Source organism: Lagopus muta, chromosome 8 (assembly GCF_023343835.1).
Source record: "Lagopus muta isolate bLagMut1 chromosome 8, bLagMut1 primary, whole genome shotgun sequence".
NCBI lineage: Eukaryota > Metazoa > Chordata > Aves > Galliformes > Phasianidae > Lagopus > Lagopus muta.
Genome location: NC_064440.1, coordinates 30342375 through 30359175, shown reverse-complemented (window position 1 = coordinate 30359175; position 16801 = coordinate 30342375). Strand labels below are relative to the sequence as shown.

The 16801-nt window shown below is 35.9% G+C and overlaps 1 protein-coding gene and 1 long non-coding RNA gene across 9 annotated transcripts in view; one reads left to right on the top strand and one right to left on the bottom strand.

The window, feature by feature from the left end:
• LOC125697162 (uncharacterized) overlaps window positions 1-6357 on the top strand; it is a 121905-nt gene extending 115548 nt beyond the window's left edge. For all 4 annotated transcript variants that reach the window (XR_007378714.1, XR_007378713.1, XR_007378716.1 and 1 more), the window contains one exon: window positions 1093-6357. This is a non-coding gene — a long non-coding RNA (uncharacterized LOC125697162). The remainder of the gene's footprint in view (window positions 1-1092) is intronic.
• Window positions 5744-16801, bottom strand: part of CALCRL (calcitonin receptor like receptor) — a 67547-nt gene continuing 56489 nt past the window's right edge. For 4 of the 5 annotated variants that reach the window (XM_048953931.1, XM_048953932.1, XM_048953934.1 and 1 more), the window contains exons 12-14: window positions 15048-15266; window positions 14653-14694; window positions 5744-9422 (exon numbers count right to left, since the gene is read on the bottom strand). In XM_048953931.1, the coding sequence (XP_048809888.1) occupies window positions 9201-9422; window positions 14653-14694; window positions 15048-15266 (483 nt within the window). In that variant the 3' untranslated portion in view covers window positions 5744-9200. The remainder of the gene's footprint in view (window positions 9423-14652; window positions 14695-15047; window positions 15267-16801) is intronic. The other variant, XR_007378703.1, reaches the window with a different exon arrangement.

Sequence of the window (16801 nt, the reverse complement as noted above, 5' to 3'; positions counted from 1 at the left end):
AAAGAAAAAAAAAAAGCTACTGTCAAACAAGAAAATGAAATATTTTCTATTCCTTGAGGCAAACACAGAGTTGAACTGGAAAGGACTGTCTGAGTCAGCATCCAAACCTTGAAATTATCTGAATTTGAATTATTTGTACCACAGAAATTTGGCTTTAAAAAAAAAGCTATAGAAGGAATTGATATTTTAACTTTAATTATTGCAGTCGGTCTATTGCAGCATCTGGAAAATGCATATTGCAATTATGCTAAACTGAGATTATTTTTAAGAGGTTTGTGAGTAAGAGAAGTTGCAGTATTGCTATATTTTGAACAATCCCCAGAATATTAATACAACTTGCTATGATATTTTCAAGCCATCTGTGATGGCTTTCTGTGAATGTTGTTGTTGTCTCAGATCCTGAAGTATCCATGGTGGCAGTCTGCTCACAGAATACTGAAAGAGGCTCTTTAACAAGGAAATCCTTGCTGGCATTGTCTGCCCAAAATGTCATGACAGGAGCCCATAATTGACAGCTCCTGGCTTCCATTAGGAATTGCAAGATGCAAGTTCCTTGTGAATAGTAGAAATAACTGAGGTGGTGTTCTGTAGAATATATGGCCATATAGAATGGAATATATGGGACATGGGATGCAGCCAAATGTGCTTTGAGCTCTCTGTTAAATGCAGGTATTTGGCTCATATTCATATTCAACCAAATAAAACATGATCGAGCATTTGTGTGCTTAGATGTTTATTGATATCTTTAAAAAAAAAAAAAAAGCTGTATTTTGAGACCAAGTCCAAGCATACAAATGTGTTGCATGAAAGTCAAAAGAACTTCAGTTTTAAACCCTCCTACAGTGGATCTATAAAAACAAAAGCAACATAGTTCTACCCTTTCCTTTACTGTAAGTGCATTATACCTACTAATGGTTTTGTCATCAAATGATGTCAGTGTGATTAAGAACAAAAAAGTTTTTGACAGGTACTCCTGTATGTATTGTGTACTGTATGTTTTGTAACATGGAAAGGCTGTTGTTCACTATTAATTCAATATTTTTTCTCATATATTTACATACAAAACTTTTGCATTTGCATTGGAATCCACAGCACAGCACTGTGACCGTCCTTTGGAAGGAGCAGACCTGACAACCATCAACTTATCTGCACTGTGTCAGAGGAACCACCAGTTTGACAGCAATCCATATCCAGTGCATGCAGGACCTTCAAAAGAAATTTCTCTGCTACAGTCACATATTTGTCACGTTTCATTTGCAAGTATCAAGGTAAGGAGCCAAGCAAGAATGTATTCATATTCAAGCTTATTTTCTACCTTAATATTTTGCGCAGTTGGTATCTCTTTATGTATATATTTGCTGTAGAACATCAGGTTTCACTTCTAGACCTTGTCTCGACTGCTGGCCATAAGTCTTCCACAAACTGCAAACCATTTTGCTACATAAAACAGCATGCTCTTTTAGGACAGAGAGAAAGAAAGACTATATAACCTTGCAGGAGTCAGCAGGTGGCTTGCGTTATTAGTCAACTCTAGCTCCAGCAGAGCTGGAAAACACAGCTGTCCTGTATGCATGTGCCTTGAAAGCTTGGTTCAATCAGGGACCATAGTACTGTTCAGCTCTCTGTTCTCTCTGTGGTGTTCTTGTTTGTCACTGATTGTGAAACTTAATTTATAGAAAAGCTTTGTGATCTCAAATGAATAATTAGCAATGTTCAAATACTTTTTCATAGAACATGCATTAGAGGGTTGGATTTTTCTGTATTCTGCTAAATTATGTATGTGTTTATGTGAGATAGCACTAATCAGAAACTATTTTTTTCCCCTTAGAAATTTGTGACTTTCTAAAATGAGGGGAAAAATGGAAATAGTCATTAGAAATTATACTTACAAATATCTTTACAGTTCAATGTGCAAATCTTTAGTTTGGGTTTTAAAAAAGAAAAAGTTTAATTTGGAGAGCAATAATACATGTTATTTGTCATAAATGCAGTATGAACTTAATGCACATGAATCTGAATTGTTCATTTAGTCAGTTATAAATGTTATTAAAAAATATACAGCTGTGAAATGATGGGAATCATTCCAATTATCATCATGAGGCTGTCAGCTCTGTACTTCCAGACAGGCTCATCACAGTGCACAGCCTGTCTTGCGGAAGGGGAATTGTAGCGGTATATAAGTATGAAGTGGCAGAAGAACAAAACATTCTGCTTTTTTAGTTGAGTATGATGTATAGGAGCAGAATATACATATAGATAGCACTTGCTCAGGCAGTTTTGTGAGATTTGAAAAAGATAACAATCTCCTAAGGTTTTTTATGTCTAGACTTATTTGCTCAATTGTTAAATAAATGCTGTGTGTTAATGCTATTATGAGGGTTGCTACAAAGTAACCGTACTGGCTTTATGTAAGTTGCATGACTGGAGATTCTGCTTGGATGCTGGGAAAAATTTCCTCTCAGAAAGAGAGGTGAGGTGCTGGAATAGGCTGCCCATGGAGGTGGAGGAGTTACTGTCCGTGTTCAAGAAGAAGGTAGGTGGCACACTGGGTGACATGGTTTAGTGGTACAGCGGTGATGGATTGACAAGTTGGACTAGATGATCTTAGTGGTCTTTCCAGCCTTGACTGTATAATGCTTTCTATATTTTGATGTTGACCTATGACATCAGAGGCAGAAAGGCAGCTTGTATGCAATTTGTATGACAGTGGCATGCAGACTCTTGTTCAGCAGTAGCTATGCATTTCCACTGGCAGAGGTGCTACGTTGAAAAACTGTTTTTTAACTGAGAATTTGCTTTATCAAATTGTGTTACTGAGCTCCATGGAAATAAATAGGAAGCATTACTTTTTGAGAGATCTAAGTTGCAACACGCACAAAATTATCTTGCTGTTTTAAGAGAGCATACCTCTCTATAGTCATTGCTTCTGCTGTGATATCTCAATTAGCTAGTAGTGTTGTGCTGTGTAGTCTTTACAGTGACCTTCAGCAGTCAAATGCTTGTCCTTTCCGAAAAGCTTACTCGTACCTCTTGATGAATAGAGTACAGCGTACACTTACCTACAACAAAGATAACTAATGTTCACAGGTATTTTAATTGGTCTTTCAATTTTGCTTCTTTATCTTCACTGTGTGTGGTTAGATGCTTAGTGTTAACACTGCGAATGATTCACTGTGGCACTTAAAGCAGTTGGACTAGGAGAATTCTGTATTTTTTTTTGCGTATTTTTTAGAACCAGATAACTATGTTGGCTTAGAACTTCTACTTGGATAATATCTATCTGTTATGACCAGAACAGTCCAAGGTATATTAGCAGAGCATTTAGAACATTTTTAAGTGAAACAGCCTTCATATCTTGCAGAGGGTGGAATTGCTATCACGTTGTAATGATATCTTAGAAGTGATACGAAATTTGTTTTTGCCTCACCCAATACAGTTGCTGGCACTTCTAAGTATTGCATGGATACCTGTGCTGTAAGGGCATTTTCTCTTTCAAGAAAAATGTAACAGAAGTAGTTTTGGAATCCCTGTGTACTCATCTGCAGAGATTAGGTAGCTATCTTAGGTTTACTTTAAGGCACAAAATAGCATGTTTTTATGCATGTGTTGTGGATATCTTGTCACTTCTGGATTTGGATGACTAGCTTTTCCATCTTTTTCTATATATTTATATCAAAATGTATGAAATTGCTAAATGTAAGGTTTGAACTCTGTAGTTTGAGTATCACAGAAAAGCAGCCAGTGGCAGTAGGCACAGGTAAGGAACAGTAAGCCACACTCTTAATTGCAGTAAATAGGAACAAAAGAATATTAGCAGCTTTAGTTAAGAAAAAAAACCTACAACAAAGAAAAGAAAAAACACCGCCAAAACAGTACATTTACTAGCAGTTACTTGCAATTAGAGTATATACTAGATAGTATAGCTACTCCTGCACACTAGAATTCTATTAAATGGATTATTAAATTGTACTATTGAACTATTAAATTGTAACTAGAATAAGCTAAAAATACTGTATCATAGCTCAAAAGAACTAAAATTAACATTTATAACCTCATTTCTGTCAGGTTATTACTTTCCATTTGAAAACAAGTTATGGATAAGAGGACATTGCAACTCATTGCAACAGTAAAGCTTTTAATCAACTGTAAATTACTGTTCCCACCTCCAATTTTTTTTTTTGTGCCATTCTAGATTTTAATCATCTAGTATAACAAGGAAACTATAAATATGTCGATTAGTAAACAAAATCTCTGAATTTATGCCAAATGTGATACTGAGCTCCTTTCCCAAACTATAAGCTAGCTAATAGCAAAGAAGCAAGCTATTTGTTTGCCCATCTAAAACTTTTATCATGTCAAGATGCAAATTTTCTGTACGCCTTTAAGAAGAAGTCTGCTGAAAGAGAGATGTGCTGGCATGTCAGCTATAAGCCATACCTTCAGTTCATGCAAATGTAAAATCTAAGATTAGCTGAAAATGGAACACAATGGAGACAGTTCATGCGTTATGTAAAACTTTGTGCTTGTGTTTTTAACAGCCAAGGGTGGAATCTTACTTGAATAAGTAAGTAAGTTAATACATTCTTGAAGCAGTTATGCTTCATTTTAGGACCAAGTAAACCAGATAATGTTAGACAGCTTAAGTTTAATGGATTTTACTTAAGGTAATGCATAAGAAACACCCACCTTCACAGTTTCTGATCACTGACAAGTTCACAGGATTCCTGTATATTTCACTTGGAAATAGATGGCTAAATGTAATGTTCACTGTAGTTAGAAATGTACTTAACCCAGTAACGTAAAACTCATGACCTGCAGCAGTGCAGGTGAAGACCTGCAATGGCCCACTGCGACTGTACTTGCTTCTGTACTAGAACTGCTGTGCCCCCATGCTGCTAAGGCTGGTGTCCATGCTGAGGTGTAACAAGGTGAGTAGTAACTTAATTCAAGTTGCAGTATAAATGTTCATGTACTTCGGCATTCCTTTTATCTACGTTTCAGTGGTTTAGTCATCAGCTGAGTTTAGCTATTACACATCAAGAAACACAATTCTATGGCTCGAAAACATGCATACTATTCATACCACTGTACAGACACCATCAGCCCTATGTGAAGGAAAAAAAAAACAACGCAGAAAAACCAACAAGTCAACCAAAAAATTCATTCATTCCTTCTATGACTTGCCTTGTTGCTGGTCTTGATGGAACAAAACAGCTTCTGCACAGCTAAGCAATTTGGACCTTATTTGGTTGGGGTTTAGTTGAAAGCCAATGGAATGAAAATATGCATTCATGTTAGTCTCTACTCTGGTTCTGATGGAACAGAATTTTTTTGTCCCCACTAAATATTAAGTTAGTTAGTAAAGAATTTTAAGAGCAAGGTTACTCTAGAAATGCAGCACCTTTACTATACATTACAAGGAGAATTTTAAACACCAAATAAACAAACAAATACTAAATTGCAGTGACTTTCTCCTTGAGTTAATACTTCATTAACTCATAGGCTTTCACTGACGCTTTTAACTATTTCCATATTTGAATACATACGTGAAAGTTATTACTACTTTTATACAAATGTAATGTTCAACTATTATTCTAAAATAATTAGAATATTATTCTAAAATAATTAGAATATAGGAAATATTCTATTGAATGCAAATATAGTATTTCTTTCTGCAAATAAAATGCATGATGACACATATGAAAGAGGTAAGTGAAAAATAAGGCACAACCAAAAAATAACTTTTCACATTTTTTTTCTATTTCACCCTTAGTGGAACAATAAATACAATGGCATAGCTTCTATTCATCTTATTTACACAGTACAATACTTGAATGTTACCGGGTTTCCAGCCCAAACGTTTTGTGACGTTAACAGGAGTATGTGCTGCAGCATTTCTACAGCCAAGCACTTCAGGAGATCATCACAAAGAAAAAACAATACATAGAATAGCTGTTAAATACAATAATAAACGGAGGGAACTCTGCAGCAGAGAATCAACTTGTGGCATTTACTAATTGATGACAGTAGCATTAAAAATAGACATTCCCTTTAACTCATAACTAACATGCCAGTTACTTATACAAAGTCTAAAATGAGCATTTCTGTAGCCTCCTTCTTAATGATACAGTAAATGTTCACTAACAAAAAAGAACAATAATAGATAACTGTCTGCCTGTTGAAAAGAACCTCACAGCCCCCAAAAGCTTTCTTACATTCCAGACAATACAGGCAATGACTACAATATTCCATAAAGTAGAAAATAGACCACAGGACAAAATCTCAGCATAAAGATTTGATGTTAATTTATAGTGACCAAAAAAAAAAAAAAAAAAAAAAAAAAAAAAAAGGAATAAATTAAGCAGCAGACTCTGGTCTTAGCTATGTAGGAACTGAAAAAAGGTGAGGTAGGAAGACAAAATAAGGAATTTATATTTTCCAATGCAAAATAGAAGCTCATGAGAATGAGGGAGTGTTCCTCTCCTTGTACAGCCACAAACCTTTTTTTGCATATCCAGCTCGATGTGTTTCCTTTTCAAAAGTGTGCCTAGAAACACAGACGCTGTGACTGACCACCTAGAGGCAGGATAGGTTCTGTGGAAAAGCAGTCTCCCCCTATAAATTACCATTACAATCATCTCAACAGGAGACAGTGAACTGTTAGCATTTAGTACTTTGTATTGAAAGACACAAATTTGCAGGTCATTAAATTTACCTGCCTAGCTGAGAAGTAAACTGAAATCAAAATCTAATATCATATCATATTCTCAGCTGTTACATGTTTTAATTGTAACAACCCACCAGGTACCATTGAAATAATTGTCATATAATATGCCGTCCAGGACTGTGAAGCACTTTCCAATAGACCAGTATCTGCACAGGCTTTGATTCTCAACTAGTACCCACTGATTCCAAACTTGGAACTCAAGATTTATACCAGTTGAGGATCTGTTCCCCTGTGTGTGCAAAGCTGGTATACCAGAGCAGGGATGTCCTGCACTACGTGCACTTTCAGAACATTGCAAAGATTTTTAAGTAACCCTTAATTACTTAATTAATTATTTAATTACTTTTAAAAAAATGAGCAAGTTGAGTTGTAACCAACTTCTAACCATGTTGGAACAGACACCATAATCAGATGCTGTGAGACAGGGTTTCCAGATTTCACACTGTTCTAGTATAGCACATGATTTTCATGTTATTTCTATCACTCAAGCAGATAGCCTTGCACAAGACATCTCCATTTTAATATCTCAGCTGAGATTCTATGTTATGACACTACATCATTAACAAAACTCTCCACTGAAACTCTAGACAACAGCGTTAAAAAAATTAACAACGAAAGGTGCAAGTGGCATGAATTTACTGCATCCTCTTAACATTTTCCTTCTAAATACAAAGCATGTGAGGCCTTACAAAGTTACAAGAAAATAAATACTGAAACAGCAAATTAATTCCATGCTAATGAAGCTTACAGAAAGGCTACTGAAAAAAATGTTTAGATGTAAAAATCAAGTACTTCATATACAAAATTAAGTATTTAGGACTAAAGTGGTTTAGAAAAATCTGTCTTTCAGTTTTTTTTACCTGCTTACCTGATGCACATGAGCATAATCGTCGTTGATAAGCTCCAGTCTCCACTCCTCTTTTTTTCTCCCCCAACTTTTGAAGTAGATTTTTCTGCAAAATACACCTATAACACATTTTTCTACTTCTTAGATTTTTTTAATAAGACTATTACAAATTCATCTCTTATACTTCAGCATTTTGTTTCACTTAATATAACTACTATTTCTTTGAAGCATAAAGATGTATACAGTTTGCTAGACACATTTTTAAAATATCTTCTCCACAACCTTCTCATTCTTCAGAGAGACCTTTATAAACCAGTACAACCAAAAGCAATAACTTCCTTAAGAAGAACTGGTCTGAATCAGGCACCTCTCAAATAATATTAAAATTCTTAAACATTAAAGTTTTCTAAGACAAATCCTAGATTGGATTTTCAAAAAAAAAAAAAAAAAAGAAAAAAAAAAAAGGAATAATATGTTATTGATGTTAATTTGCTTGATTAATCCATCTCATACACTGGCTTCACAGATAGCAAATCATTTTCACTGTGTTCAGTCCAGTCCACTTTTCCCTAAATAAACAAGTCACAAACGTAATCAAAACATTGCCCTCCAAAACAAAGGAATAATTTTATCAGGCATTCAGGCATATTGGCCATGGAAATACTTAAAAGAAAAACAAAACAAACCACATGGCTATAACAAAATCTGTACATTATTTTTCCCAGCCAAGTAAAATGCTTAAGCAGACAGTGAAGTTCCATAAGCTTGAATTAATAGTCAGATGGATTTATAGGTATTCAGGTTACTATTCTTTCTGTACTCTTTCTTACTTTTCAGTAAGGCTTCATCATTGATCTCATCTGCATTCATAAGCTTGAAGAGGAGGAGACACTCCTGTGTATGTGAAAACAGTTTAAATAAAATTGTTCAAGGCTTGCTGTAAACTGTTATGCTGCAATACACAAGTGAATAGAATCTTAGACTTGTACTAGCATCTCTGATGCTTCATTAAAAACAGTTGCAAAATCCAACTGGCTCAGCATTAGTATCTTGAGTCTATTATCTTAGACTGTCTGTTGGTGTTTTTTTTTGTTGCTTTTTGACAATAAAATACTGGACATAAAATTAACCTGAACAAGCTGCTGTAACTATTGCACCTATTTTAACAATTTTCCTTTGTTCAGTTTTAGGTTTGATTAAGACAATATAGTATGGTATTTACACCCTAAGTTTCTATAGGCAAATGAAGTGGCTTCAGTACAACCCCGTCTTCATAGAAACTTCCAAGAAAATACAAAATCCTTCATTCATTGATTCCCCTTGTACAAAAAATTGCCAACTTTGTCTACATAGTAGAAACTGAAGAGGCAACGTTTGTATACTTATGTAAATACACACATATATATAGCTAAGTGGATAGATACATGTATGGATGTCCATACTATCAATAGACAAACACAGACACATATATTTATACATACGAAAATGAGTTGGTTTAGTTTGCATCATTCAGGAGAAGGTCATACTCCCAAGTTAGACTGAATCTTCTGGCCATTAAGTCATCAAATCAAACTTCAAGTTCATAAACTATGAGGGTGAACACCGGCATATGCAGAGTCTTTTCAGTCAACCATATAACTTTTCAGTTTTTAAAACTACACTCTCCATTTCATGATAGCCTTTGCCATTTAAATGTTCACTGGTGCAGTCGTGGTTGTAGCTGTAGCCTGGAACATCACTGATTGTTGATACTGTATAGGAAACAGTGCGCATAGCATCTGAGTGGCTGAAGCTGTGCTCAAACTGGATTTTGTACTGATTCCAGTGTCTTCTCAAAACAGCTTGGACCTATGACAGGAAACAAAAACAAATGCTCAATAAAAAAGATACGTCAGACTCAATGATTTGACAAATGAATGCCATAATAAATGTCTCAGAAAATTAGGTAATAAGGCTCAGTAATCCTGGGTACCTAGGTGTGATATGTCACATGAGATATTCTGAAAGAATTAAAATGTAAATAGACATTATTTGTGCTTTTCACACCAAATTTGCTAGCTTATGATGGAGTAGCAGCAACACCATTTTCTAGTTTTTCCCCTGTGGGTTGAAGTCAAATGTGGACAGACAAGATTTACAGTTAAAAAAAAAAGATAATTTCTGCTCATCCTTACGTTAAAGTTGCAACTGTAGCAACTGCAAACTCTCATACAGTTCAGATACCACAGATTATTTCTGCTACAGTTCTGATACAAAAAAGCCTTTATTAATTTCTGACTACTACTTCATCAAATGACAATTTGATGAAAGACAATTTCCTGAACACCGCATTTCTACCAGAGTTAAAAATAATGACGATAAAATAGCTCAAGGCCCCAGCTTGTTTACATGTCTCCACAGAAAGGATGTTATGTTTATCATGGACTTCCTCTCCTACATTATGCTTAAACACCTGCGCATGTGTGATAGATGAAGTGTCACATTGATTAAATTCACACGGGATCAGTTTTGAGTCAAGATGCCAAGTAAGGAATGCTAAGAATGGCAACAGCTACTGTTGTTTCATTCAAAATATCTTCTTTGAAGTACCAGCTTTTCAAATGATTGCCTACAGATCATGAATATTTTGTTTCCTCTTCAGCAAAACTTTGTGCCCAATGGCCAGCAACACTGAAAATCTTTCCTGCACAGACTGGGAAAGTACAGTTGTAAATGAAATGCTAGTCAGAGCTGACAGCTAAGTTTATCCAGCAGTGTACCCTAAATCACTGGTCTCATTTAAATTAAACACACAAAATAACTGACCTTCCCCCACTTAGATACTGACATTGCAGGGTAAAAACTGTGTTTTCTTTACATTTTTATAACACACTGGCTTTTTTTCCTAATTTTATTTTGTCTTTAAACATGAAAAATAAATAAATGAGAAAAGGATGTACATTTTAGACTTCCTGCATGCAGTACTGACTTCTTATCTGTCAAAACTATTAACAAAGAAAATTCTGTCCACCACTTTTGTCCACCACTGTCACCACTCCATCCCTCAAAAACACAAGAGATGAAGCATTCTGAAAACTCCAAATCGTCTGAGAAGGAAACTTAGAATGTATTTCTTAATCATATCTATCTCTGCATTTCACTAAGTTTTCATTTGTTCCAATTTTTATCCTTTCCATAGCAAAGTTCCTCATTAAGATTAGTGTCTTATTGGAGAAAGAAACAACAAAAAAATATCATCATGAAGAATGTTCACTTCAGAAAGAACAGACAATAGGCAGGGGATGGGAAAACTATAACAACTGCAACTAAATGGCTTAAGCAAAGTCAGATAAGCTATTGGCAGAGTTGGGAAATAAAACAGAATTGCCAGGTTGCAAAAGAAACTTAAGCCCACTCCCGTATATCCTCCTAGTAGCTCCAGTAATTAGGCTTATTGCAGTTGTAAACAATATTTGTAAATCAGAGGAAATCAGTCCCCACATCTCAAGAGGGCTTCTGGAATTTCTGCAAGACAAGTGCCTGCTGCCTATTTCTGGTGTGAAAATTCTCTGTTCAGGCTGCTTTCTCACCAGTGACAAATTGCTATAAAGAATAATTTCCATATCGGCACACAGTTTCCTCTATGCCCTCCCTGGTGCCCATCACATCCTCTTGGTGCATTTCTAACTAAGCCACGCACACCTGGCATTCTTCCAAAAGCCTCTCTGTTACTGCTGAGTCGGTATTTCACCTCTGACCTTCTCTGTGTCTATTCTTGTAGGGCGTTACATCCTTTCATGTATTATTGCTGCCTTCTGTCCAATCAATCATTCATAGAAGATGGGAAAAATCAATGAGACAGCTAATTTCCACCACTGTTCATACTGTTGAACGGCATGCAGCATGCACACCTCTACAGATTATGTGAGAGCAGAAGACCTATTGCTCTTTTCCTCAACTTTGAGCAGTTGGACAGGGCTGTAGATTCAGCTCAGGATGGGCAACATTGTGAGAAAATATTAACCAATGTATTTTTTCAAAGTAAACAATGTCACAAACGTAGTTGCATGTCTCATTAATACAGATGCCAATTTCAACTTAAGCATTCATACTTCCTCACCTTATTAGTAATGGTTCCTTCCAGTGAGCTTCAATGACTTGCACTTTCTTTAACATACTAGTACTCTGATGTCAGTGTAACACAAATGTAATGGCTCAGTAGTCCCTCCCCTCTTTCCCCCCCCTAAAAAAATGAGTAACAAAAATCCCAAACCTTGCCTATTAAGAATTTTTTTTTTAATAATCCTGCAGAACTGAGACTGTAGCCTTAACCACATTCCCAATGACTACCGGAATGAGGGGAAAAACTACGACTACCAAAGCCAAAAATAAAACAAAAGAACTCCAAAGCCACAAACTTCACATGGGTAACATAATCATATCATAAGTACATATTATGATCTATTAATAGGTCATAGGAATCTTTCTACTTTCTTTTTACAGAGAAAGCTGCTACAAGCTTCTCCCATTTACTGCAACCTGCATCACCCCTAAACCAGCCCTAAGCCCACTCCTTGGGAAGCATCAAGTAGTCAAGAAGCATCATACTCTGTGGATACTAGGACATAAGCAGAACATGAGTGTCCTTAGGGAATTCCTGCCAGAGAATATAAAGTGGAAGGGTTTGCATGTATGCCGTTATCTGCTGTAGAAGCTGCAGTGACAGTTGCAACGGATGTTGGCACTGGATTTGACAGGACATCCCTAGCTACACTGTCTAACGAGTTTGGAGATGTTTCGTAGCTACAGCCAACAAAGCATTCCAACACTTTTCTTAAATGTTACTCAGTTTCTTTTCATTCTGTTAGCAGATGATTTTTTAATTCCCTTTTTGGCCATTGTCTGAAAAGGCCTGCAAGCCACTCCTTGAACAGGATTTGGCTCTTAATGTTGATAGGAAACATTGGAAGCTGCAGTAGCATTTGGGAAATAGTATTTAGATAAACAAACTAATACTTGTAGCATTTTAAATTGCTAGTATCTTACTGGAATATCTTTCTTCTGTTTTCATTCAGCGAGTTGATTCTAGTCTCAGGATTCATCTCCAAGCCCCAGACTTGCTATAGAACAGCACACAAGTGTTCACACTGAAGCCATTTGGTACAGAACATAACAAGGAGTTGCTGTGACAGATGCTGATAGGAAAGGTCTTGTACACAACAGCTAAGCTACAGTATCAGGATGAGTTAAGGCATTGTTATGACAGCAACATATGATAACGGCAACAGAACACACATACGCCTACAGGCTCACATGCCAGAAGCCACGTTTTTTAATCTACCTTTTCTTTTTTAAGCAACTATTTTTTCTTAACTATATTATTATTCTCCCCATGAGTTTCCTTACTTGTCCAAGTGGTTATAAAGCAACAAATCCTCTCCCCAACAAAGCGCAATGAATTGAAAAAAGGTCAATATTGATAACTGAAGCACTGCAATCAGAATTTAAACTTGCTTAAAAAGCCTAAATTTCTGCTATATAGAAAGCAAATGGAAAGAAATGTGTAACTGAAAACAAAAAGACACAGGATCTGAACATTTTGTTTAAACGTCCAAATCCACTTTTTAAAATTAACCTGACCAGAGATGTTCAAGAAATTGTTCACCTGTTACCATCTGCAGGAGCTGCGGAGCTCATCTTATACACTCATCAGCCCAGGGATATTCTGCTAACACTCCCTTAGAGGAACAACTAGGTTTTGCTTTTCTTATGCAGCAGAAGAGAGAAGTGTGAAAACCATGAGTTTGTAAAATGCGGAAAATGATCAGATGAAACAAAATCATTGCCAGAGGTAGGATTAAAGTAGCCTCAGAAGACCAAGAGGGATAAAAGGCAGAGCTGAGCATTGGACAATATTGTTTCATAGAAACTGTGTAAATTTTAAATATTTTTGTCCACATTTTGCATTGAGACAAAGCAAATTGTCTATTTTTCAAATGCCTCTTAGAAGGGAAAGAGTGTATAAAATACTTATTCTGAACATGGGAAAATAACCAAACCAGATCCATAATGCTTAGTGATACGCTCTGTTTTGAATCAAATACATAAGCAGAGACTTGAACTTGGATCACCTTGCCAGAAAACCAGATCAAAACCACTGACCCAGACCTTATAAACTATAAAAAGAAATCACTCTTTCTTGATCTTTTCTGCCTCCTTAGCTAAAATTAATAATAATGATGACAATCACTGACACACATACTTTTGTTGGAAAAAAAAAAAGTATCTTAAAATCACACGGAGTATTCATTGCAATTCAGACAGCTTCAAATTTAAGAGGGAGAGGAGTAAGCAAGACCTATTTGAATCAAATATTAGCCATATACTTCACACGTAAGTAAGTGTTACTGGTCCAATAACATTATGTAAGAACACAATGTGATAAAAGAAACTAAGGATTCAGTCCTATGAAAACATCTGGTTACTCCCACACATCTGCTTACAGCCCCATACTGCAACTGCACTAAATGCAGAAAAAAATGAACAAACAGATGTGTAAGAATAAGGACAGCATTGTAACTGTTCTTCTGCCAAAAGAGTTGGAAAAGCCCTACTTCTTTGGTGGGATGTTTTTATCTGTTTGTTTTGGTTCTTTTTTCAAGCAAGAGTTGCAAAAATTGCAGTGAGAAATTTAGTGTGTGCGTGTGTATGCATATATATTTAGCCTTTCTAGTATGTTTATCTTTAACAGTAGGGCCCTATAAGTTACACTCAAGCATAAAGCTTAGCTAACAAGACCTTAGTCTATTCAAGTTAACAGAAATAACTTATTAGTTGCAACAAGGATCAGTTCCATATATTACTGAAACAGTGCAATTCTCTGACACAAGAATAAAGAAGTTAGTTGCTGGAATTAACTAATCACAATTTTTCAGAAGTACACTTCTTATTCAAGATATTCAAGACATTTTGACCCAAGCACAATGAGCTATTGAGTTCTGAGTTTGTAACTATATTTTTCAGGTGTGCAATCTCCTTAATTGCTAGAATATATAAAATTTCTATGTACAAAATAATACGATAAAAACTATTACTTTACCTCTCCATTGAAGAAGCAGAAAATTGTAGCAACCAGTAGACCCTGTAAAATTAAGATAACCTTCTTTATTTCACATGCATGTGGAATTTTTTCAGGTTTGTAATACAACTGGAGGTTCCCGGTACAATTCCTGTATACATAGCAAACAAAATATTCTGCAGATCTAAAATCTGTGTACAGTTTCTAAGAACACCCTACAAAAATGTAGTAGAGCATGCAATGTTTCTTTCCTTCAGAGAAAAGAAAATTCAGTATACTGAGAAAGCTGAAGTTGTTTACAGGACTATTGTGTAAAGGTCTTTACAAACTAAAATAAGAGGAAAAATTATCCTTTATTTGCCTCATATGCCAACAGCTAATCTAGCTCAAGTGGGCAAAAAATATTTAAGTCCTACCTGGTAATGCATAAGGATGTGCATCACGTATTCATAGACTTCCTCAGTGATTCGACCTTCCGGTCGCCATGGAAACAGCACAAATTCAATGCCGAGCAGGGGAACCAGAATGAGGGTAGCTCGCACTGCTTTCATGTATAGGTTGGATTCTGCCTTGTGGGTGTCTTTCAGCTTGGTTATGAGTACACGGACAATATTTAACAGGAAGAAAAGATTCACCTGTTGGAAAAGAAAAGGACACTGAAGCTATTCTGAAAATAGTTTGCAAACTATCTGGGGACACTAAGAGCCAGACTACTCAAAAAGCCACGTACTACATAGAAAACATTCTGGCTATAACAATAAGCAAAAGTTAACACTCTGAAAACATCTTGAAGAGAATGAGGCTGACTGGGCTCTGACATCTAATTCCAGAGCCTCTTCTTCTACCCTTTTAAGCAAGTGTCAATCCGGGTTACTCTTATCTTCCGGTGTTTACAATCCATGTGCATTTTCTGTACTATTACAGCAATAGTACCAATCCCAATGATGCTCATGAGAAATTCAAACTGCAGCTTCTGAAGAACAGAATGGCAGTCGCTGTCTAGTAAAAAAGAATGAACAGAAATGAATTGCTGGCCATGACTGATGCACAAGTATCATCTTATGGAAGCCAGTATACCCAAAGCTCTGACATCCAGTGCAAAGCTGAAGACACTTTCTATCTTGCTTCCAGTTTTCTATTTTAACAGCCATGTATGAGCTGTAATGATGTTCTTTGGAGAGTTTCTGGGAAAAGGTAAGCACAGGACATGGATATCACCACAGCATCAGTACTCCCAGTCTGATTGAAATTAGCTCCTAAAAATTCAGTGATCCATTAGCAATGTAACACACAACTTGAGCACAGGTCTCTGCAGTTGAGATCCTTACAGCAATGTAAAAATCTGACTCTACCTGGTTTAAAATCTACCCTTTCTTGTCTATTGAGACCTCAGTGATCAGTTAGATCAATTTTAGAGGCTTGAATTTGAAAACATAAGAAGTTTTCATTATTATTGTCATTTTATATGAAAAACAGTTGAATTTATCTTGACCTATCTATTACAGTTTAAAAAACAATAACATAACCATAACATGCTCTTAACATTTCAACATAAAAAGGGGGAAAAAAGCCATAATTCTATTTTGAAGACCTAGAGTAATAATCTGAAAGGATGTCCTGAGTGCCACAGAACTAAGTGAACTATATCAAATCCTTACAATTTTATTTTGGCAAAATGATTTCAAAAAGTCCCCTGTTTTACAGCAGAGGAAATAAACTGATCTGGGCATTATCTATTTATTAAGAGATTATGCCTTTTAGGTTGGTCCAGTAAAGAATGACATTCTCCCATCTTTGTATTTTAAAATGCTTCTCTATTCTTTTTTTTTTTTTGCCCTTTTTTTCAGCTATGAATATGAATTCACAGCTATCCATACTGAATCTCATTCGGCATGTTAGCGCTCATTACCGACCAGAAAAGCAATACTCTCACATATATGTGTGTGCATATACATACAACAGTCACAACAGTCTAAGGATGCAAATCACTAGAGAAACAGCAATGGTAGGGTTGTATTTTATTCCTGAAACAATGGCAACCCCCTAGAGAAACTACACTCAAGCCACCATAAAACTACAGCTAAAAGCAGCCTGGAGAGAGCACAGCCAATTCAAGCCCTTGCCCAAGGACACAAGAGGCAAGACAATGCTGTCTAGATTCCCACTATGG